This window comes from Siniperca chuatsi, linkage group LG11 (genome assembly GCF_020085105.1).
Source record: "Siniperca chuatsi isolate FFG_IHB_CAS linkage group LG11, ASM2008510v1, whole genome shotgun sequence".
Taxonomy (NCBI): Eukaryota; Metazoa; Chordata; class Actinopteri; order Centrarchiformes; family Sinipercidae; genus Siniperca; species Siniperca chuatsi.
This window is the reverse complement of record NC_058052.1, coordinates 1,903,121-1,925,807: the sequence shown is the minus strand read 5'-3', so window position 1 is coordinate 1,925,807 and position 22,687 is coordinate 1,903,121. Positions and strand designations below refer to the sequence as shown.

Sequence of the window (22,687 nt, the reverse complement as noted above, 5' to 3'; positions counted from 1 at the left end):
AAAAAAAACCCAGCAGTCATTATTAGCACTAGCTTTTATTTGTTTTAATTTTGTTTATGGTGTAATCATAATTATAGGCTGCAGAATTGCATCTTTGGAGGAAGATTTTGGCCTTATGTAACCAGAGCAGGACCAAGAGGACCGTGAGGCTAGCCGAAAAGACTTTAAATATGGCTGAATGATGACTTGGCCCCCTTGCTCTCCTGACTTAAACCCTATTGAAAACCTGTGGGCCCTCCTCAAGCGTGAGATCTACTGTCAGGGAAAGCAGTACACATCTTTGAACAGCATCAGGGAGGCTGTGGAGACTACTTCAGTTAAAGTTAGTCGTGGAGAAGTAAAGAAACTGACAGATTAAATGGATGCAAGACTCAGGCAAAGTCATTGAAAAGAATTCGAGAGATGGCAGAGATTTGCAGAATAGCTGCACCAAAAGACAAGCTCCTGAATTGAACAAAAAAAAGTGGGACATTTTGCAAAATTACCTTCAAATAATCTTCAGAAAGGACTCAAAAGAAGAGGTAAATATCATCTTTGGATATATTTTTTAAATCAAAACAACTAGCAAAGTGTCAAGCTAGCTGGCAACTGTTCAGTATCAGGTAGCAGACCTGCTACTATTACCAACATTACAAAGGAGAAACTGCACTGAAGAAGCCAACAGAAGAATAAATTTATAAAGACAAGAAGAAAAATTAAGGATCCTTGCTAGTAACATTAATATATCTGGTAAACTGTGCATAGTTAAGTTTTTTTTTGCCAGTGTTTGTAGGCTAGAAAAGCTTGCAATGTAAATTGTTAGCGTAGCTCTCCTCGGAACAAGCAAGTCATCGCATTGGAAACCGATCAGAAGGCAGCACAGCTCTGAGTAGAGAGCAAGGAGATTCAGTATCCTGCTAAATGTAAGAATGGAACAGCTAGGAAGAAACACAAGAAGACACTACGTGAAAACCCAGAGGTCCTCTTCACTAACAACGCCCAACAAAAAGAAGGAATGAAGAAGAACAACCTCATATTCTTCACTGATTCCATCTACATCTGGAAAGATATTGCAGCAATTATGCATATGTATCCAGCGAGGGCATCGGCTCAGGAGGCAGATTAAAGATCTGTAAAGATGAACACCATGACAAGGAAGACCTTCTGCTTACCATCATATACTACACCAAAGGAATGGTCATGGTCCAAGGGAATGAAGCACACCTGGAGTCCTTTCAAGAGGCATTTCCCCTATTGAAAGCTGAGGTGGACACCAAGAGGATCAATGTCCCCTCTGACAGTACCCAGACAACACTCTACAGCAGCTTAAAGAGGAGCTCCAGCAGCTAAAGAGAGACAACCAGGCCTTGGCATCTGACCTCAGAGGAAGTCTAGAGGCACTCAAACAGGAGAACAGTGTGCTCCGTGCTCAGTTATTTCAAAGTGAACAGGTCAGGCAAAGAAGCTTTTGAAAAAGGAAGCCCTCAAGAGCCCTCAATGCCTAGTGATCCACACAGGAACAAATGACCTACACAGCCTTTGTAAAAACACTGTTGAGGCAGTGAGGAAGATGGCGGAGCAGGCCAGCACGGAGTTCCCTAACACCCGCATTGTGGTCTCCACCCTGCTGCCTAGGACAGACACCCCTCCTCATGTCATCCATGACATTAATATGGAGATCAGAAGAGGATGTGCCACCTTACCCACGTCCATTTGGCCCTCCACCCAACCATTGGCACCTGGGACCTCTATGATTGAGTCCATCTACACAGAAAGCGGGCAAAGATATTTGCAAAGACTAGTCTCATGCCCAGACCGTGGCATGACCTTAAAAAGGCAGTTCATGCTCGAAAACCCTCCAATGGAGGGTTTGATGATTTGTTTGATGATCTGAAACATTTAAGTGTGACAAACATGCAAAAAAAATAAGAAATCAGAAGGTGGGCAAACACTTTTTCACACCACTGTAACTGTGGTAGATTGGTATAATTACCATAAACCAGTGAGACCATGATGGTGATTATTTGCAGTCTCACGCAAATGCCATCATGAGTGCAAGTGCTTGTGAAAATTAAAACCACATTTCCCATAAACCCATTTATTTTCCATCCTGCAACTCTTTCTTTGGTTTCTTTGGCAGTGCTGAGCAATGCTGCTGTTTAATTTACAGAAATTAAGGGATTGCATGTGGCAAAGAATTCAAACCTATGACAACACCAATGATGTTGAACCTTAATGAATTGTGATTTACATTTGAATACAAATCCAACACTGACATATGCATAATTTTTTTCCCCATGGCAGATTCTACAGATCCTGGTAAGAGCAGTTGTTGAAAACCTGACAGACAGCCATGGTGAGCAGGCAGTAACTCTCCAGTCCAAACTGAAGGAGCTCCTGGGGCGGGTCAGTTCCCGCCACAGTAGTGACTCTGAGATATGGCGGCAATACGCTCTGCTATATGGTGATGGCCACAGCTCCAACTCAGAGGACAACGAAAAGGTCAGTTCCACAACCAGCATTCCTGCGGCATGTTTCTAACATTTACCCATCACTATCACATGTTCCCTGTAGCTACCCACTCACAGCCATTGAAAGTCAATACAAAGATGAAAGGGGATGCGAACAGATGTAACTTAAGACAAAGTTATATTAAATTGTTATATTATATAGTAAATATTTTAACCCGGTCACAGCAGCATTTAAAAAGGCTAGCCTTCCAACTGTCTGTTAGCAAGCCAGCTAGCTTGAACGCAAAATGTATATATATTTTGTAGAATAATTTCTGCTAGTCTTTTATGGGGGACACACAATATTTTTTGGATTTTATAATGTATTCAATCACACCTTTGCCATTTGAGTAATGAAATGATAAAGACCTTATGGCAAATGTAAAACAGTTGAATATGGGACCTAATTTCCGGTTATTATTGTGAAGAATGCTAATAAAATATTTTTTGTGGTTTTTCAGGCACTACAGTTCTTGTCCAAGGCCCATCGCTGCGAGGTTCAGGCTGGTGGCTGGGAAAAAGAGCCTGGTCTGTTCAAGGAGGTGATAAAAAGAGCCATCGATATGGGTGAAGGTGAGAGCAACTGTACACGCAACCACCATCCACACAGAAACCTTGGTGTTGTTTTGTTCCAGGGAAGCTGTAAGCATGATCTTCAGTTTTAGAGTTTTGTTACTTTACCAAAGTTGTGAATATGAACGATACGGCGAACATGTTTTGTCGTACGAAAATTGTGTTTCAAACAAAGCTTCACAGTTCTTGTCATAAAGTCAAAAGGAAAACAGGAATGCCCAAAAAAGACTTTAAGTTCTTTACTGAGCATAATTCTGGGCGATCATTAGTTTTTGGGACTATTTGGTCAAAAAGGGGTAACAGTGTAGTGCAGAGATAAGAAAAGAATCCAAGAAAGGAAACTTAGTGACTTCAGAAGGTCACTGGTTTGAGTCCCCAGACCTGCTGTGAACAGCCTGGGAAAAGTGACACAGCATCAACTGCTGTTCAGGTATGCTTGAGCAACGTGATGAAGCCCCACATCCTCTAGCTGCTCAAGGGTCAGAGTGTGTGTTTACATCCAGCAGCTCCTAGAGCGAGTGTCTAACTGTATGAATGCAATGCAGGACATAGCAGTATTAGATTAATAAATATACTGTATACAGCATTGTAAATGTGCATATATGAATGAACTAAATGAATGAAGAATCACATTTTGACACAGTCTCACACTCCCTCAGGCTTTCAGTGCATCACCCCCGGGTGCCTCTGCATTGTCAGCTGTTCCTCCGGCACCCATGATAGATACGTGACAAACCTCTCTGTGAAATAAAGGCAAATAGGCCACTTACCTTTCTACCCTTGGCTATATGACCACTAACCAAACAATCAGTCCAGATTTCTCAGAGGGGCAGAAGAGGTGAAGGAATGGAGGGATGAGCATGTGTCTCTGATTCCACTTTAGTTGTTAATCGCCACAATCCCCAGATGTTTTCATTACACCAAGACACACAGAGCTGAATTAAACATCAGTGAAGCAGTCAGGAGCTTGCATGAAAAGAATAGCAATGTAGGTGGGTGGTATTATGTTTGCTCTGTGTGTCAGATGGCCTGTTACCTTCAACCTCTTCCTCTCATACTGTGTATATGCAATGCTTTATTGAGCTCACATGTTTGGTGCACATAGACACACACAAATCCCATTGACTCCTGTTCTGCAGAATCTCATTGACTTTCAGTCAGTTATCACATTTTCATGCCTAATGTGTTAGCAAACAATTGTGCTACTTAGATATTTAACATTCACAGAGCAACATGAGCATCCCATACTGCGCTACAAAGGCAGTGGGCAGTAACTACAGAAACTGAAATGGAGAAAAAAAGGTTTAAGATTTCAGGCCTGCTGGCAACCTGTGTAACAGATAGAGAGGTTGTAATGACTTCATTTTATACCTTTTTTAGGCTGATCATTGTACCAAAAAAAAAGTAATAATTGGCATAGACCATACATAATACCTTTTTATAAAAATAAAAAAAAAAAATAATAATAATTTGCACATACTGTGTGGACAATCTTCAGTGAATGAAAGGGGAAAATGCAGTATCTACAAAGAAAATGTGTTGTTCCAGCTTTCTAGTGAGTTTAAGAAAAAATAAACTAAATTTTGAGTATTTATGGTTCATAGGGATTAAGTATATCTCTTTTTTTTTGTACTATTAATATTTCTATTGAAATTACATAATAAATTAATCTGCAGTTTAATAGATATGTATGTCATTTAAGGTAGCTTAACTACAACAAATCACATGAATTCCACTAGAATCGGAAGCTGAATTACTGCAACTCTGCTAGCTAGGCTAGCTGCTAAGCTAACATGACTTGTTTTTTTTCCTCCTTGTGCTAACTTTTAAGATTCTGTTCACCAAAATGGATACTTTTCAATCACAGATAAAAAGTGAGTCAATTTAGCTTTAGTTAAGACTAGCCATAGCAATTTACCCAGCTAGTGTTTCAGGGGTTTTTTTTAGTCACTGCAAATTTTACATAGTGTTTTCATGTAAAATCTGATAAATGTCACTTGAAAGTGATATCACTTGAGTCAGCGTTGTTGGGGGCTGAAGACTACAAGTGTGAAAATGGGGGGGTGGATCTGGGCGTGTGGAATTGAAAAGAAGTGAGCTTACCAGACCTCTGAAGCCCCCTCCTCATCTCTGCTTGAAGCTAGCAGCTTAAAGCTTAATTAACTGCTACTAGCATTACACACCTGTAATTGAGTTGCATTGTGGGCAATGTCGGCAACAGGTTTTAACATGGAAGAAGAATGCATGGAATAAAAAGGACGATATCTCCGGTTCTGATTTTTTTTTTTTTTTTAACTGTCCGTCGTGAGTCCAACAATGTTATAGGTAGATATAGATATAGGTATAGATTCCAATGCCATATAAGTAGAATCCTTGTTTAAAGCATTTTGGCTTTGTAGGGCAGCAAAGGAGTTAGTTGTCTTTCTGGTTACCAGAGGAAAGTAATGTAAGCATCCACTGGCATTTTATCCTGGTTTAGTCCTTCAACTCCTGAGACAATTATCTGGCTCTCTGAGACTGTGTCATCAATAATAGCACTGTAAAAAAAATTTATTAATTTCAGTTGTAGTAAAGTTTTATCCAGCAGCACACTGCACTTGCCAATAAAATATGGGCAAGCACACATTCCTAGTATAGTACTTTTTATGTGAATGGTATAATGTTGCCGTTTACATTGTGATAGCCAGGACAGAGGATGAAATGATGGCCACCATGAAAAGAGACATTAGCCACCATAAGCTACTGGTCATACCATATGTAAGGCTGTAGCAGCAAAACTTCTGGGTGTTTTAAGTTGAACAACGGTGCATTCTTTTCTTATGAATACAACATTTTATGTCAGAGAAAAAATCATATTTATTTAAAGTCGTATTTCTTATTTCAAAAGTGACAGTCTTGCTTTAATGGAGCTTTAATTAGAAATGTAATTTAATTTGTAACTATAATGTAATTTAATTAAAAATGCTAGAAATAATTAAAATTACACTAGCTGTCTTGTGTCTAGTTAAAACATTTGAAATTGTGCAATAATCAAACATATTGAATTATCTAAGTCAGCTTTCTAACAGCAAACAAGATAAGTGAAGATAATAGGTGTTAATGTTGTTTACTGCTTTCAAACGGATCATACTTGCTGTTTTACTTGAAATTACCCAGATGTAGTCAGTCTTTTTGTGAGGATTAGATTGGAAGCTCAAGAAAAAAGCTAGTAACCTTGAGTTTAGAATATTTTATGACACAAATTTGTTATTGTCAACAAATCCCATAAAAACGATGAAAACCAACGTGTTAGTCCGTCTCTCAGTACTTTCTGACTTCCCTACACTGTCTGTGGCTCTCAGCTCCAAGCCCATTGGTTTCTACTGAAGATGTCAGTCTTTCAAAACAGCTCCCAAATATATAGTTTAATTTTTTAAAAAGACTGAGTAATTTCCTAAAACAGCTAGTCACTGTTGTTTTCAGCAAACGTTACTCAAAAAAAAGGAAAAGGAAATAGTGCATTTGTTGGGGACTATTTTCAGCGGCGGATTAATCCACATTTGGTGCTCTAGTGAGTATTTGGGGTAACATGACGGTGTATGTGGGATTGAGTCCAAATAAACTACAGTGTGTGTGTTCATGATAATGAAGGAACATGTCACCCAGTCTAACAGTCTGGCTCATTGATGATTGATTTTTAATAGTTTTTGGACAATAATGGAGCTCTATGGCACAGAGGAATAAGATATATCAGGCTTTGATACACACAATACTTGCTCGTAGGATACATTTGTTGTTGGATTTGTTGTTGTCAGACTTATCCTTTTATATGCTTCCCTGGACTACACATTCCACTCAGCACCACTGAGCCCACTGTGCATGAGCGGAGCGACCACGGGGGCCGAGGGGTCGACCGCCCCAGGGCCCATGCTCAGTAGGCACCCCTACTGAGCTACCGTATTTCCTCATATAGTGACCACAGCTGGCTGCTTGGAGCAGACCTACCAAAGAATGGGATTAGGGCACAACACAGGCGCCTGCCTTCCTTCAAAACTGAACTCTGATCTTACAGCAGCGACGCAAGGGCCTGCTAGATCTCTGCAACAAATTTTAGAACCAACGGCTATTACACAAAGGCTGCCAGCTAAACTTTCAAAGCAACTAAGTTAGTGCCAAGATAACTGTAAGGACAGCAACAGCCAACCGACTGGGTTCCACCCATCTGCATAAACGAACACTGCACAGCAAAAGACTGAATCGGGCCGCAATTCTTTCCCCGCTAGGCCTGTACACAACAGACGGACCGCCAGCTAATGGAGCAGCACGTCCAAAGCAACCTCTTTTTTCCTCCCATGGAGGGAACGAGGTAACGTAAGAACTGGGCATAGCATATAGCATAGAGTAACAGTGTATGTAGCTAAGCAAAGGACTGTTTAATTGTGTACATGTGACGTTACTGATGTGTTTTCATTGAGGTTTTATTGTTGTGATCTTCTCCATGGTAGTTCTCAGCCACTGCTAAGTTGATGTTAGTTTGTTATGCTCAACACAGACAAAGTCTTTGCATGCTCCTTTTACCTTGGCACCATTATCCTAAAACAGATCATACACATATACCTCTAGCTTGGCTCTTAAAGACAATCACACCCAGCGGAGAGGAACTTTAAAGCTCCCGCTTCACATGCTCTCTTGTTTCTGACCACGTGCGCTCGTGCACGCGAGACATACAACGCAGAAGAAAGAAACATACACACATTCTTTGTTTGACGCCATCTTAGATCCAAGCAGCCATCTTGGACGCGCACACAAACACATCTCTTTGTCTGTCTGTGTCACTGCCTGTGGTGTTGTAGACTGTCTATTTTATATTTGAATAGGCCTTGTAGTGATGTAGACTGCTGTGTCTTTTTTATGTTTGAATAGGCCTTATATAGTGTTGTAGACCGCTAATACCTTATCTTTTTATAGAGGATGAGTGGACTGGTTATATTTAACTTTGAGTATGAACGAGCAAAGAAGTTGAACCTAGAGCAGATTGTTGAGCACTTTGCGGTGCATAAAGCTCACAGAATACCGTTCAGACAGGTGAGTACAATGACAAATTCTTGATAATGTAAATTACTTTCCATAGGAGAATGTCAGCAGCCACTGCATTTTCTAGCATCGTAGCATCGTGTGTGCATGCTGTGCGGTGTGTAAAAACTGTTCAGTCTCTCCTTTGCTTTACGATTAGATAAGAGAGAACTTCATTTATCCAGAGAGAAATTGTTGTGCAGCAGTTGCAATACAAAGTTTGAAGAGTGCAAATACTGTATATATGTATATGTGTGTTTGTGGCTGCACTGGCTGTGGAGTTTATATTGTTTAGTGGCAGGTTATATTTATTATTTCTTTAGCCTAATAATGCTTGTTTCATCCTCCAAGTCCATAGACTTATTTATTTGTTGTTGGTCATTTTTGTTGAATTGTTCTGTCCTCTTTTCTGGTTTTATATGGTTTATATTTAAATAGGACTTGTATAGTGTTGTAGACCGCCGTTTCTATTTTCTGTTATGTGTAAGTTAAAGTTATTCCCATGTAAGGAAGACATAGTACTGAGACACAGTGGTACTGAGTGCACCTGACTGTCTAAGCCTTTCGCTGTGGTGGTGGTGGTGGTGCTGAACCGTTCGTTAATCGTTAGAGAAAATTAATCAACAACAATTTTGATTGTGACAAATAATCAATAGACTATTTGATAATAAAAGTGAGTTGATGTCAATCAGAGTATTTGATTATAGCATCTCTTGAATTATTCGAATGGTATTGTTTGTTTGTAGACAAATGAAACAATTCTCATGGAAATTTGTGTAGTCTCTTTCTGCCCAATAGCAGATCCCCAGGTTGTATCTTTCTACCAGCTAGTCTGGGAGATCTTTTACTACGTAAAAGCAGCAATACCATTATGGAAAAAAACTCCATAACAAATCAAATTTTTGCATTAAAAACTCAACTTGTAAGTGCGAAAATCCATTACAGGGCTGCAGCTAACGATATTTTCATTACTGTTTAATCTGCTGATTATTTTCTCGAGTCATTGATTTAATCGTTTGGTCTATCAAATGCCAGAACATAGTGAAAATTTCCTGTTACAATTCCCAAAAGTAGGGTTGATGTCTTCAAATATCTTGTTTTGCTCAACCACCAATCCAAAACCAATCGACATTTAGTTTAAAAGGTTAAAAAAGAGAAAAAAGTAGCAAATCCTATTACACTGTCAATCGAGTAATCTGTTATGCAGAACCCATGCAGTCCTTTTCACAGTGTTGCTGTGTATTTTTAGAGATATTGTTAGGTCATAATTACTGATACGTTAAATTGTAAGCATCATTTACATTTGTAGCTGGTCATGGTGGAGCTAATTTTAACTTCTTCGCCAATGTTAGCATATAAATATACTGACATATCGGTAACAGTGTGTGTGTGCATTGGCCAATAAGTAACAGGAAATTCCAATACAGAAAAGCCAAGGTAAATTGGAAAAAGTGTTTCCATTACATAGTTTGACCATCACTGAGCACATGTCCCGCCCAGTACATATCTGGGTCACAATTCTTTAATAACCAAATTGAAGGGATCTTTGTTAAAAATGTTTGTTATGCGTTTGTTAAAATGCTAAATTTAGCTTATATATCGTTATCAGTTTATCAAATATCAATATGGTTATTGAACTCAAAAATCCAGCATCAGTCGGGTTTTTGTATATAAAATCTTAATCTCCAAAGAAACGATTATCTTTAACAATATAATGCAGTGCAGTAAAAAGTACAATATTTCCCTCTGAAATGTAGTGCAGTTGAAGTATAAGGGGCATGTAATGGAAATACTAAAGTAAAGTACAAGTAGCTCAGAATTGTACATAAATACTGTTCTTGTGTAAATGTATTTAGTTACTTTCACTTTCCACCCGCATTTTTGATGCTCCCGCTGGGGGTTGGTAAAGTCAGACATTTTCAAATTCTATGCATATTCAGAGTTTTTTCTTATTTTACTGAATTTTTACCCTGTTGTTTTGTCAATTGATATAGACAGTTTCATTTTGGAGAGTACAGTACTATTGATGCAGATGAATAGTGTCAGTACATTCAGAGTTTTCTTTTTTTTTTACATGGTCATCCAGTATAAACATTAAAAAAATATATATGGAGTTCAAATCCAGGACAAAACACAACAAACAGAGACACAAAAGCAAGTAATCCAATGGGCTCGATCCATTCTCTGAATCTCCCTTTGTTTTTCAGTGACCATCAGTTGCAGTAAGAAGAAGAGTAATCCAACAGAAGCTCTTCAGATGCTCTCCTCCACCCGTCTCAGCCTCAGGAGTCTGGCCACCAAAGCTAAGGTACACTCCACCAATAATAGTCTGCTGCTCGGCCTGAAGGCCACACTCCCTCTCCATGACATCACTGCTTTCCATGACTCATTGCTGATGGTAGAGCGCATGGCTTCAAGACGTTACTGCGTTTTATTGCTCTTTTCTTGCATCTTGAGCCTGAACAGGGCTGCTTCAGTGTCTTTAAGGAAATGTTGACCACATACTTGACAAAAAAATGTTGAATACAGATGTGACCTGCACCATAAGTCTACACAAAATAGAAAATATAGCAAAGTGCCGGTGGTAACAGAACATACAATGCGGGCTATAGATGTCAGCTTCCTCTTGATAATATTGCAGTGGCTGGAACTGAAGTATCATGTGCAGTCTCCATAGTTCGACTATAAACCCTCCTTAGCTCTTTATCTTCCCTCAGTAAGGCACAACAAGCAGGTAAACTGTAGTGGCAGCAGGGAGCTCACATAGACCGACCAGTTGGTGATGTCAACACGTGGGTTGACACACATCAACAACATCATTACAGTTGGTCTGTCTGAATAGGTTCCAAATCCACCAGTCCATAAAGACAAATGATGGACATGAAGATTTACAAGCATATGGCACCCAGGTCATTCAGGGTGGAATGTTGCTGAATGATTCCAAGACATTCTGCCTGCAGGGATGCTTCCCCACAGAGGGGGCGGCCCGGTAGCTCACCTGGTAGAGTTTGTACCATTAAGTCAAGTCACATTTATTTATATAGCACATTTCATACAATGTAGGCTCAATGTGCTTCACACACAACAAATATGAACAAAATAAGACATGAATACATATTTAAATACATATTTTAAAAAAAGAAAAACAACTTCATAAAATCATCCCCTGCACACCCACCAACATAAACCTATCCACCCACAGATACCCAAGAGAGAGAGCATGAGAGAGAGCAAGAGAGAGACAGACAGAGAGATGGAAGCACTAGCTAGTCATAGACGACACAGTTGTGGTACATCTTACATCGTCAAGCAGTTTGTTCCAGAGAGTGGGCCCATAATAACTGAATGAACCTTCACCAGATTTCCTACTGATCATGGGTACAGTTAGGAGACCAGTGTCTGATTAGAGTTCTGGATGGTTTGTAAGCAGTGAGCAGATAAGAGATGTATTTAGGCGCTAGATCATTAAGTGATTTGTAAACAGTAAGCAATATTTTGAAATCAATGCTGTATTTTATCGGAAGCCATAAAGTGATCTTAGTATAGGAGTAATATGTTCAGTTTTTCTTGTCCCAGTGAGTACTCTGTCTGCAGCATTTTGAATGAGCTTGAGTTGCCCAACAGTCTTTTTGGGGAGTCCATCAAGAAGGGCATTTCAGTAGTCTTGCCTAGAGGACATAAATGCATGAACCAGTTTTTCAGTTTTTGACTGTGACAAGATGGATTTGACTTATATTTTTTAGGTGGTAAAATGCTGCCCTATTTATACTTGTAATGGGGCTTGTGAAGTTGAGTTCCAAATCAAAGATAACACCTAGATTTCTAACCTGCTCACTGGGTTTCAGAGACAGCAAGATCAGTTTGGAGTGGATCTCTTACCACAAGGACCTCAGTCTTGTCTTTGTTTAACTGCAGAAAGTTTTTGGTCATCTAGTGTCTAATGTCACTGAACTTTATCATTTTGCATTTGACCTTTTGACATTTTAAAATTCATATTTTCCATTCTCCATTAAGCATTTGTCATTTCTCATTTGACACTTGGCTTTTCAAACTGTATGTAAATGAGGAGGCATGGCCCAAATGCTGGAGGGAGGGTTTGAAACGGCTGTGGTGCAGAGGCTCGTTAAGGACGACAGGGGGAGCTCTGACTGCTAAAGAGTACAGTGAGTCCAGAGGAGAACCTGCTGGTTTTTAAGCGGAATTTATATCACTGCCATGTTGTTGTGTATAAATGGCACACAGAGAAATGTCAGAAAGAGAAGCTGCTCATCTCTTATTTCCACAACTTACACAATATCACCGCTTATACTGTTACTGTGGATCTGTAGTTTTCATATTAGATCAAAATACTCCGCTCTTATTATGCTATACAACATGCTACTTATACTATGAAACGTACTTGACAAAATGTGGAGGCTTTTATAAATGAGGGTTATATATTGTATTAAGATACTGAAATATGGCATAGCGGAAACGGTTAAACAGTCTCCTCTGTGGTTCCTTCCTCCTGTTTGATTTCAGGTGAGTAGCAACACAACACTGAACTACAGTGTTAGCTGTGGTTGTTTAATATTTCCACAGAAGACAGATTATGTTATGTTAGTGACCCAATGCCGTAGGACTAGCAGAAGATCAGCTGACAGCAGCCACGTTACCAGAGCCGGTGATGCTAGCATCAAACATAAACATGTTATTGTTCAGTGAAGTAGAAAATTCCTTCATACATTAGGGACAACTACACAAATCGTCTTGCTAAAGAATAACCTGCAGTAGTCTACGCTATAAATCCTGTAATTAAATCTATCATTCCTTACAGTAGCCATATACTGCACTGGTAATGCTGTGACTTGTACAGTATAAACCTGTAGCCACTCTACCATGTGTGAACAGTGTGATGCAAGTTTTTAAAAAAAAAACTTCATCCTTCACCCTCCGCAGGTGGTCTCATCCTTCGAGCTCGGGTCCTCTACCAGAGGCCTGGGAGCTTGAGGGTTCTGCGCAGTATCTTTGCTGTTCCTAGTACTGCACTTTTCTGGACCGAGATGTCTGGTGTTCTTCCAGGGATCTGCTGTAGCCACTCCTCCAGTTTGTGGGTCACTGCCCCGAGTGCTCCGATGACCACGGGCACCACTGTCGCCTTCACCTTCCAGGCCTTCTCCAGCTCTTCTCTGAGCCCTTGGTACTTCTCTAGTTTCTCATGTTCCTTTTTCCTGATGTTGCCATCACTTGGTATTGCCACGTCAACCACAACGGCTTTCCTCTGCTGTTTGTCCACCACCACAATGTCTGGTTGGTTCACCATTACCATTCTGTCAGTCTGAATCTGGAAGTCCCACAGGATCTTGGCTCGGTCATTCTCTACCACCTTTGGAGGTGTTTCCCACTTTGACCTTGGGGTTTCCAGTCCATACTCCGTGCAGATGTTCCTGTACACTATGCCAACCACTTGGTTATGGTGCTCCATGTATGCTTTTCCTGCCAGCATCTTACACCCTGCAGTTATGTGCTGGATTGTCTCAGGGGCCTCTTTGCACAGCCTACACTTTGGGTCTTGTCTGGAGTGGTAGATCTGGGCCTCTTTTGCTCTGGTGCTCAGGGCCTGCTCCTGTGCAGTCATGATGAGTGCCTCTGTGCTGTCCTTCAGTCCGGCCCGCTCTAGCCATTGGTAGGATTTCTTGATATCAGCCACTTCAGTTACGTTCTGGTGGTACATCCCATGTAGGGGTTTGTCCTCCCATGACGGTCCCTCCTCCAGCACCTCTTCCTCTGTTCCCCATTGCCTGAGACATTCCCTGAGCACGTCATCTGTTGGGGCCTTATCTTTGATGTACTTGTGGATCTTGGATGTTTCATCCTGGATAGTGGCTCTCACACTCACTAGTACAGTCTCATGGTGCTGGATTTGGGATGGAACCCTCCATGCATGGTGAGGAGCTTTCGCGTCTTAATGTCTGTGGTCTGTATCTCTTCCTTTGGCCACCTTATTATTCCCGCAGGGTATCTGATCACTGGCAGGGCGTAGCTGTTTATTGCCTGGGCCTTGTTCTTGCCATTGAGCTGACTTCTTAGGACTTGCCTTATTCGTTGGAGGTATTTGGCAGTTACTGTTTTCCTTGTTACCTCTTCGAGGTTGCCATTTGCCTGTGGTATTCCAAGGTACTTGTAACCATCCTCAATGTCTGCTATTGTTCTTTCTGGGAGTGAGACCCCTTCTGTGTGGACTACCTTCCCTCTCTTTGTCACCATTTGACTGCACTTCTCAAGCCTGAATGACATCCCAATGTCAGAGCTGTAGATCCTGGTGGTGTGGATCAGTGAGTTGATGTCCCGCTCGCTCTTAGCGTATAGCTTGATGTCATCCATGTAGAGGAGGTGACTGATGGTGGCCCCGTTCCTGAGTCGGTATCCATAGCCAGTCTTGTTGATTATTTGACTGAGGGGGTTCAGACCTATGCAGAACAGCAGTGGGGACAGAGCATCTCCTTGGTATATGCCACATTTGATGGATACTTGTGCAAGTGGCTTGCCATTGGCCTCAAGGGTGGTTTTCCACAGCCTCGTCGAGTTTGCAACGAAGTCTCTTAAAGTCCTATTGATGTTGTACATCTCCAAGCATTCAGTGATCCATGTGTATGGCATTGAGCCATATGCTTTCTTGTAATCAATCTAGGCAGTGCACAGGTTGGTGTGTCGGGTTCTGCAGTCTTGGGAGACTGTTCTGTCAACCAGGAGTTGGTGTTTGGCTCCTCTGGTTCCTTTGCCAATGCCCTTCTGTTCTTTGCTCATGTATTGATCCATGTGTCCACTTATCTTAGCCGCGATGATGCCTAACATGAGCTTCCATGTTGTGGAGAGACAGGTTATTGGCCGATAGTTGGATGGGACTGTACCATTTGCAGGATCCTTCAGGATCAGGATTGTACGCCCTTCGGTAAGCCATTCAGGGTGCGTCCCATCTCTTAGCAGCTGGTTCATTTGTGCTGCTAGGCGCTCGTGGAGTGCAGTGAGCTTCTTTAGCCAGTAGGTGTGGATCCTGTCACGGCCCGGTGCTGTCCAGTTCTTCATACCTGAGACTCTTTCTTGGATGTCTGTAGCTGTGATGGTGACTGGATTCTGTTCAGGGAGGTTGCTGTGGTATTTTCTCAGAGCCACCAGCCACTGTGCATTGCTGTTGTGTGATGCCTCCCTCTCCCATATACTTTTCCAGTACTGCTCCGTTTCCAGCCTTGGTGGGTCTGCTCTGCTGTTATTACCCTGCCATTGAGCTTACACTTTCGCGGGTTGAGTTGCGAACAGCCGGTTTATTCTTCTGGCTTCATTATCTCTCGTGTACCTCTTTAGGCGGCTGGCCAAGGCTTGGAGCCTTTGTTTGGCAGTTTCGAGTGCTTCAGGTATGGGCATCTGGTTGTACTTCTTGGGTACTTGCTTTCTCATTGCACCTCTCTAAGCCTCTGTCAGTTGGCTCACTTCTCTCCGGGCCTCCTTGATTTTTGCCTCCCGCCTTCGTTTCCATGGTGGGTACTGTTTCTCATGGCTCCCATGGTTGCTCTTATAGCCAAGCATCTCGAGGATCACTGCATCCATATATTGCACTCTTGGCTTAAGTTTATGTATATTGCTTGACTTTTGATTATTGTTTTCATTTTAGCCTCCCTTGTGTATTTTGATTTTCTATTCTTAATCTTCAACACCATTCGTTTAATATTTGGTTCTAATTGTCTGTGCTATTTCTGTCCTTGTGTTGCTGGAACACCTAAATTTGCCCTTGTGGGGGTCAGTAAAAGGCTTATCTTAAAATACACAGTTATGTGTTCTTCATTGTATAATCAAAGTGAATTAATTATTGAGTACTTCATTAAAAAACAAAAAAAGCAAAAAACACACAAACTGACAAAATGATCAAACGTTCTGTTGCCCTTTATTCAGCAAACACAGCATATCACAACAATAGTAGTGTGCAACTTCTTGTATTCAGAGTCCTTAGTTGTTGTCCGTTCTGCATTCACAGTACGCCAAATACCCTTGGCTATCTGTGATGACTTCACAAAACTTCCACTTCTTAAATGTTGTAGAATACAAACTTGAATGGTTTCAATATGGATTCCCTCTCATGTTCGTCCAGGCCCTTACTTGTTCTCAACCCAAAGCTTTCCATACAGCTGTGCAGCCTCAGCCAGTTCCTCTTCCCCCATCTTCAGCGCATCAGGAAACTCCACCTTAGCTGAAAACACATGCTGGTTTGCTTTAACCCATTCTGCTGCCTTTTTGCAGTCATGTACAATCCTGGGCTCCACTCTGTCCTTTGGAAAAGGAGAGACAAAAAGGTTGTCTTCCTATAGCATAATTGCTGCCCCAACCGTATCATAACCTCAATTCACATAAAATATAATATATTGCATTCCTTCTTCTAAGATACATATACATATATACACTATATGCTGTATATACATTTCAATTCAAATAAGATTAATTCATACAGCTGGCCAAGTCTCTTTGCACGTCGTTTAAGTGTGAAAACAGCTTTTTTCAGTATACATTTTTGTCTACACCGAATGGCCTGAATGAAAATCTTTATTTTATCTTCTTTGAATGACAAATAACCAACCTAAGCATCACAGTCAAAATCTTAAGATAAATGGAGACCTATGCCCTTGTTAAACTATTTACAAAAACGTTTAATAAAGCCTAACACACAGTTATATATAAACAGTTGGCTTACATTATTCACAGAAAAAAAGCTAATCCTACCATAAAACTTCAGGAGCTAACGCTAGCCACCATTGGCATAACTACCTTTTAAAATTACATATAGCCGACCTACATGTGTAACACGATAGCGGTAGCTATTTTGACGGTGAACATATGCAAGACGCATGCATTCAGACTTTTTTGGATAATGCAAATCAGTCACCTACCATTGTCAAGGGGCATAGTGTAGCGGAAAACAACTGTGAACGCCTAAAGCTACATTCTTTGGGGGACGTAAAAAGAATCTGAATTCCTGTCCTGACAGTGGAGCTGACTTGAGAGTGGAGATCGCACTGGAAGCGACTCCAGCCCTGCAGGCAGACCCCTCTCATGGTCAGGAATTCTTTTAAGGGTTTCAACTCAAGAACCCAGCCCAGTGTTTGAGCCAGGATTGTCTGGGAGGGGGTCAAATGGGCCCAGTAGTGCTTTTCTAAGTGGTCACTGCTCCATCCAAGGGGGACATTAAACAACACTGTGAAAGCTTTACACCAGGCGAGTGCCACAAAATAATTTTACAACTATATGATAATTGATATTAAACATATGATTTTAGGCATATAACTTTTAGTTTTCCCCAGAAACACTCCGCTCCAGCGGCGTCGATCATTTTTGCAACCTAATTCTTGTCTAATTTGTGGTCTGATAAACAATAAATTCATCAAATTTTGGTTAAAAAACAACAACACATTTATGCTTTGCAAAAGGAAATGATGTAGATATTTATTGGCATATAGAGCGGGGACGTGGGATCATGCGTCTTGAAGTGGTCACTCGAGAAGCATGTGGAGACACACAACGTAGCTAGGGTTACGTGGCTGGATTATGACGTGCGCGGTCAGCTAACGCTAGATTGATATTGACCAACCATCAGATTGATGAGTCTCACTCTGATGGTCTTTCTGAACACCAAAAAGACTCAATCCCCAATAACGTTTAAAAATCTAAGTTGTACAGTGTGAAGTTTTCCCTCTTAAACAAACCATCTTTGGTCAAGCATGCAAAAGCAGGTTTATGATGCACGTTTCCTGGGTAACAGCCCAAATAAATGTTGATACAGATTATAAAATCAAAAAATTGGGAATCCTGCTAACAGTTTTGATTCTGTCCTTGATTTTATAGGGCACAATTGGGCACAGGGAGGTGGTTTAATGGGGACATTGTAGAAATGGCACTCTCTGGCTCAAACCCTGCCAACCTACTGTATATATCGGCATAGCTTATCACAGATATATTGGTATCAGTGGCCAAGAAATTGCAGTGATGCCAGAGATATGTTTGAGGTAGTTTAAAAAGTGTTGCTATCACATAGTTTGTCCACCAGAGAGCACTGACAGGTTTATTAAAATGTCCTGTTTAGTACATATCTTGGTCACAGTTCTTTAATAACCAAATTCAAGGGATCCTTAACACATTTTTTAAAAATTATGTTAAAAATATGTATTTTGAATATACAGTTATCAGATTTTTGTAAACTTTCAAATATCGATATTGGCCTCAAAAATCCACCTTGTCAGTTTCCACTCAAGATGCAAGAAATTCTGAGTGAAAGGCAGCAGCATGTTGAGGCTCAGAATCTGCTCATGGCTGTTGTACCTTCCCAGTCAGTTATATCTAACAGACTTGCACATACTTTTATAGTGAATTTCATATTGGGTTATTACCAATAACTAATAGTCAATGTGTGTTGAACATATGATTTATATTGAATACAAATTATATATTTACTTACTAAGTTAGAACTCAGTAAATTACTTAAGTTAATAGTTGATCTTCTCAGCAGATTTCCCACTACAGTATTTAACCTACTGGTACATATCATATAATACTCTGACCAGCAGAGGCTGCACAGTCTTTCTCATCTCATGCAGACGATTAGAGTTAGGGTTGCCTGTGTCTCAAAATGAATATGATATTTGAGTGTTAAAATGCCACACGATTTACTTTTGAATATAGTAATATTAATGGTAGTTATACCAGCACATTTGAAGACAGTTAGGTGAGAAGTAGAGAAAAGAGTTGGTTTGAAAGAGGAGTCAAAGAAGCCATTTTTGTGAAAAAAGAAAACCCCTCTTTAAACACAAATGGTGGTCTGAGATTCAACTTGCCAACCGTTTACCACAGTGTATTAACACCGTGGTCAAGCCAATCATATGCTAATCAGGTACTTAACTGTGATGAGGGAGGTGCAGCCAGAAAACAATAGGCCTGATTACTGGGCCATCATGGAAACAAAAGAAGGTCAGTTTCAGGTGAAACTAGGCAGGGTAAACAGCAGACACTCAGGAAGACTCCTCCCTAAGGGCAGGGCTTAAATTTCTGAGTTCTCAGACCATTTTCACAATTGAGAATGACTTCCGAATGGGAGCCGAAACGTCTTGATTCTGAAAACAGTGTCCAGATGACTACGACTGAAACCTTTTCTACGAAGGAACACTCCTGGATGAATGAGGGACTACACTGTCATACCAGCATAAACTAAAAATAACTCTAAATTTCTTACAGAGCAGTATTATAACTCACTTACATCCAAATCATCTACTGTTAATGAGTAAAATAATAATGATAACAATGTGATCCTTGAGTGCATTACATCATTATTTCATCTTTTTCCTCTGCATTACTCCGTTCCAGCAAATGCACACAGATGTGGCTACGGGTCAAGTCCACGCTGAGCTGCAGGACGGTGTCGCTGCTCTGGAGCAACTCATCACAGAGCTACAAGAGCTGAGTGGGAAGCTGCGTGACCAATCACAGTGACCGTAGGAAGAAATAGGAGCTGTGGCTCTGATGGCTCCTCAACAGACAGAGACTCTACAGCTGCAGTCATCAGCTTTGTATATTGTTGAACACCTTTAAACCAAGAGTTTTACATGTGACGACTGAGAATAACAATAGATAAAATTAGAAATGGAAAGCCAAACGGCTCAGTAATCATTTCAGTCAACGGTATCATACCTCTGTAAACAATGACTGTAAGGCATCAAATAGTAAAATATGTAAAATTCTGAATGCTTGCTTGCTTGTTTTTTCTGTTACATAAGTAACAAATAAGTTACAAAATTATTTGGATGATAAAATAACCTTAACACAGCATTGAGGAATGTATTACTACAGAGCTGGTGTCAATGTTGCAACTAGTTACAGTTTAGAGCATTAGCTGCCTTTCTTCAATCTGAGGCTAAATCCGACTAGACATTGTCTATAGACTCAAATGTCCAGCACTCTGCAGACCTACCTGTTACCGCTGAGGAGTTAATGTCATAGCTGTTGTTTTTAGGTAATTTTTATATTCACTCTAGAATGAAAGCTTTTTTAGCCAATTCATTACAAGTGGTATGTGCTTTTTTATTGCTGACCATTTTGCAAAGCCTACAGTATATCGTGGTCAGCCATTGTTTGGTTGTTTTTGCAGAACTTTCTATTACATGGAACAACTTGTAAATATTTTGTCAAAGTTCTGTTGTCATACGAGTGCATTTGGGAGACCTATGGTGATTTAATTTCTCACCTTGCTGCAGTGATGTAGAAGTGTATTCCAGAGTGACTCAGTACACTGGGACATCACTATTGGTTGTGATTATTGTGCAACAGAGTGCATTTGTGACTGTTAGAGATTTAACAGTCTTGAAACATTCAACCAGAGAGGGCAGTGTAACACTGCTTTTCATCCTGGTGTTAAAGGATAGATTCACAATTGTTCAAGTCTGTCTTAAAACAATAGTCAGGTGCTTACATAATCATTGAAAGGTTTTGCTTGCTGTTATCATTCCTCCTGGAAGTGTATTAAGATCCCTTCTTGGTGGTGGACAAAATTCACAGTTTTGTGCAAAAGTGTGTTCCAAAGCTAATATGAGGTCTTAACAGTCCGAGTATGTGGTATAAAATAAAATAAAGTGGATATCTTCCAAAGTTAGTCTTTTTAGAACTATACTTCCACTTCAGCTCAACAAGAAACACCAGGGAGACACAAAGAGGAAATGTACTAAAAAGACATTGGAACATTTGGTTTTTCTAACTCAGACCTCTGACCCCTCATATTAGCTTCAGCTGAACTTAAAAGAAACCGATGCTGACTCTTCATCGGAAACACTAAACAGCTCAGAGTTCTCTCATGCCACAGTCAAGTGCTCTATTTACCCATTCCTAGTCACCCCAGTAAAATAACAAAGTTATGCTACTTCTGTTTTTGTTCTTGATGGACAAGAGTCATAATTCACATGACCAAATCTAATTATATGAATCGACTAATTCGATTAAAATTAATATTGGATTTTATTTCAATGTAACTGCCAGCGGTGGTGGCTTAGCAGCCATAATTGCATTCTAGACAATATGACTTCAACATTAGCCACAATCCCAGAACTTCCTTTTACCAATGAGGTAGCCATTTTGGAGTTTTTGAACACCACCTCCACTTTGTGTGCTCTGAGTTTTAAAACAGCTATTAAAAACCAGAGTGCACACTCTGATGCTCTGAGAGATCATTTCCCGACTCATCCAGAGATGTTAAGTGTACACATACGCACTCACTCACTCATTAATAGTCAGAGGCCGGCTCATCCTGCTCTTCCCTCCAATTTGTTTCCTTACCCAGCAGGAAAATGACCTTGACGAGGCTCAGGGTTTTTATCTCACTTGTTTGTTTGTTTTTTTACTATAATAGAGCTTGTGTTTTATTTTGCCTGGGCCCTTCTCGCACAGCACAGGTTTGAAGGCAAAGCCTATTGTAGCAGACTAACTAATAAGGATGGAAAGGACATGTTTAAGATAGGGATACATAAATGCTATTTATGAAAGCCACCATGCTCTATCATTCATTCATCGCCACATTATATCACATTCACAGACACAGGATCAGTCAGCAGTGGTGACTAATCTTAATGGGATTGTTTCCCAAATACTACTTCTAGATAAACCATATAAGAGTGATTTGCTGCTGTTCTGTCAATGCTCAAAGGACAGCTTTAATAGAAGCAAACACAAGTTTGCTTGTTCTGCCTCAGACTCACTCTCCCAGAATTCCTGGTATTCTTCAGTGGGCTGCCACTGAAGCGCTGATGTCACCACTCCCAAAACTCCCATTACATCACATTTTAGTTAACTTGGGAGAGAGACTATTTTTGTTTGGACAGATTCTCATGTAAGGGTTGATTCATGACCAGGGTTTATTTATTGAAGCTGGATGTGAATTAGGAATTAGTTTCCATAGAGAACAATTCTAGTTCTGGGACATTTGAATGCCCTCAGGCTTTGGTAGTTCTGATCAATATGTTTAACATTAGTTGAGATTTACTGATAAAGCCACATCAGTCACAGAAAAAACTGCACCTGGTTGTCATTTTTTTAAACACTAACCCTTTGGCATATACTTTTTTCATGTTTTGTTTTTACGCTGTACACTGTAGATGATTACAATGAAACAGGAGCATGTAAAGAAGATTCTGTTAGTTTCCTCTTATGATCGTTGTAAGCTCATTATTGCTATGTATCTACGATACATCAGGCATTTGTACCAGTATCCCAACCATCTACTTTGTTGCTGTAGATGCCTGGCTCTCTGTTCATTCTGTTCCCAACAGGGGGGTTCGTTTTATCCAACCCAATATTAGCAGGCTTTCAGACTGGGCATACTGTACAAAATCCCTTTCTCAAAACGAGCGAAAATTTTGTGTCAGGTGCAGAAAATAACATGTACCAACCAAAAAAGCCTGCTAATTGTATGAGCAAAAAGGACTTGATAAGATTTCTTGAAACTAGCTTAAAAATCAGGCCACCTCAAAACACCAAAACTCTTATCTTATCCAGTGTATTTGTGTGATAATTTA

General features: G+C 40.4%; 1 protein-coding gene across 1 annotated transcript in view; it reads left to right on the top strand.

Annotated features, from left to right (window-relative positions):
- ttc27 (tetratricopeptide repeat domain 27) overlaps positions 1-19,871 on the top strand; it is a 126,775-nt gene extending 106,904 nt beyond the window's left edge. Inside the window, exons 17-20 of the mRNA XM_044214343.1 lie at positions 2,284-2,481; positions 2,951-3,062; positions 10,322-10,422; positions 19,494-19,871. Of these exons, the coding sequence (XP_044070278.1) occupies positions 2,284-2,481; positions 2,951-3,062; positions 10,322-10,422; positions 19,494-19,619 (537 nt within the window). The 3' untranslated portion in view covers positions 19,620-19,871. The remainder of the gene's footprint in view (positions 1-2,283; positions 2,482-2,950; positions 3,063-10,321; positions 10,423-19,493) is intronic.
- The last annotated feature ends 2,816 nt before the right edge of the window (positions 19,872-22,687 follow it).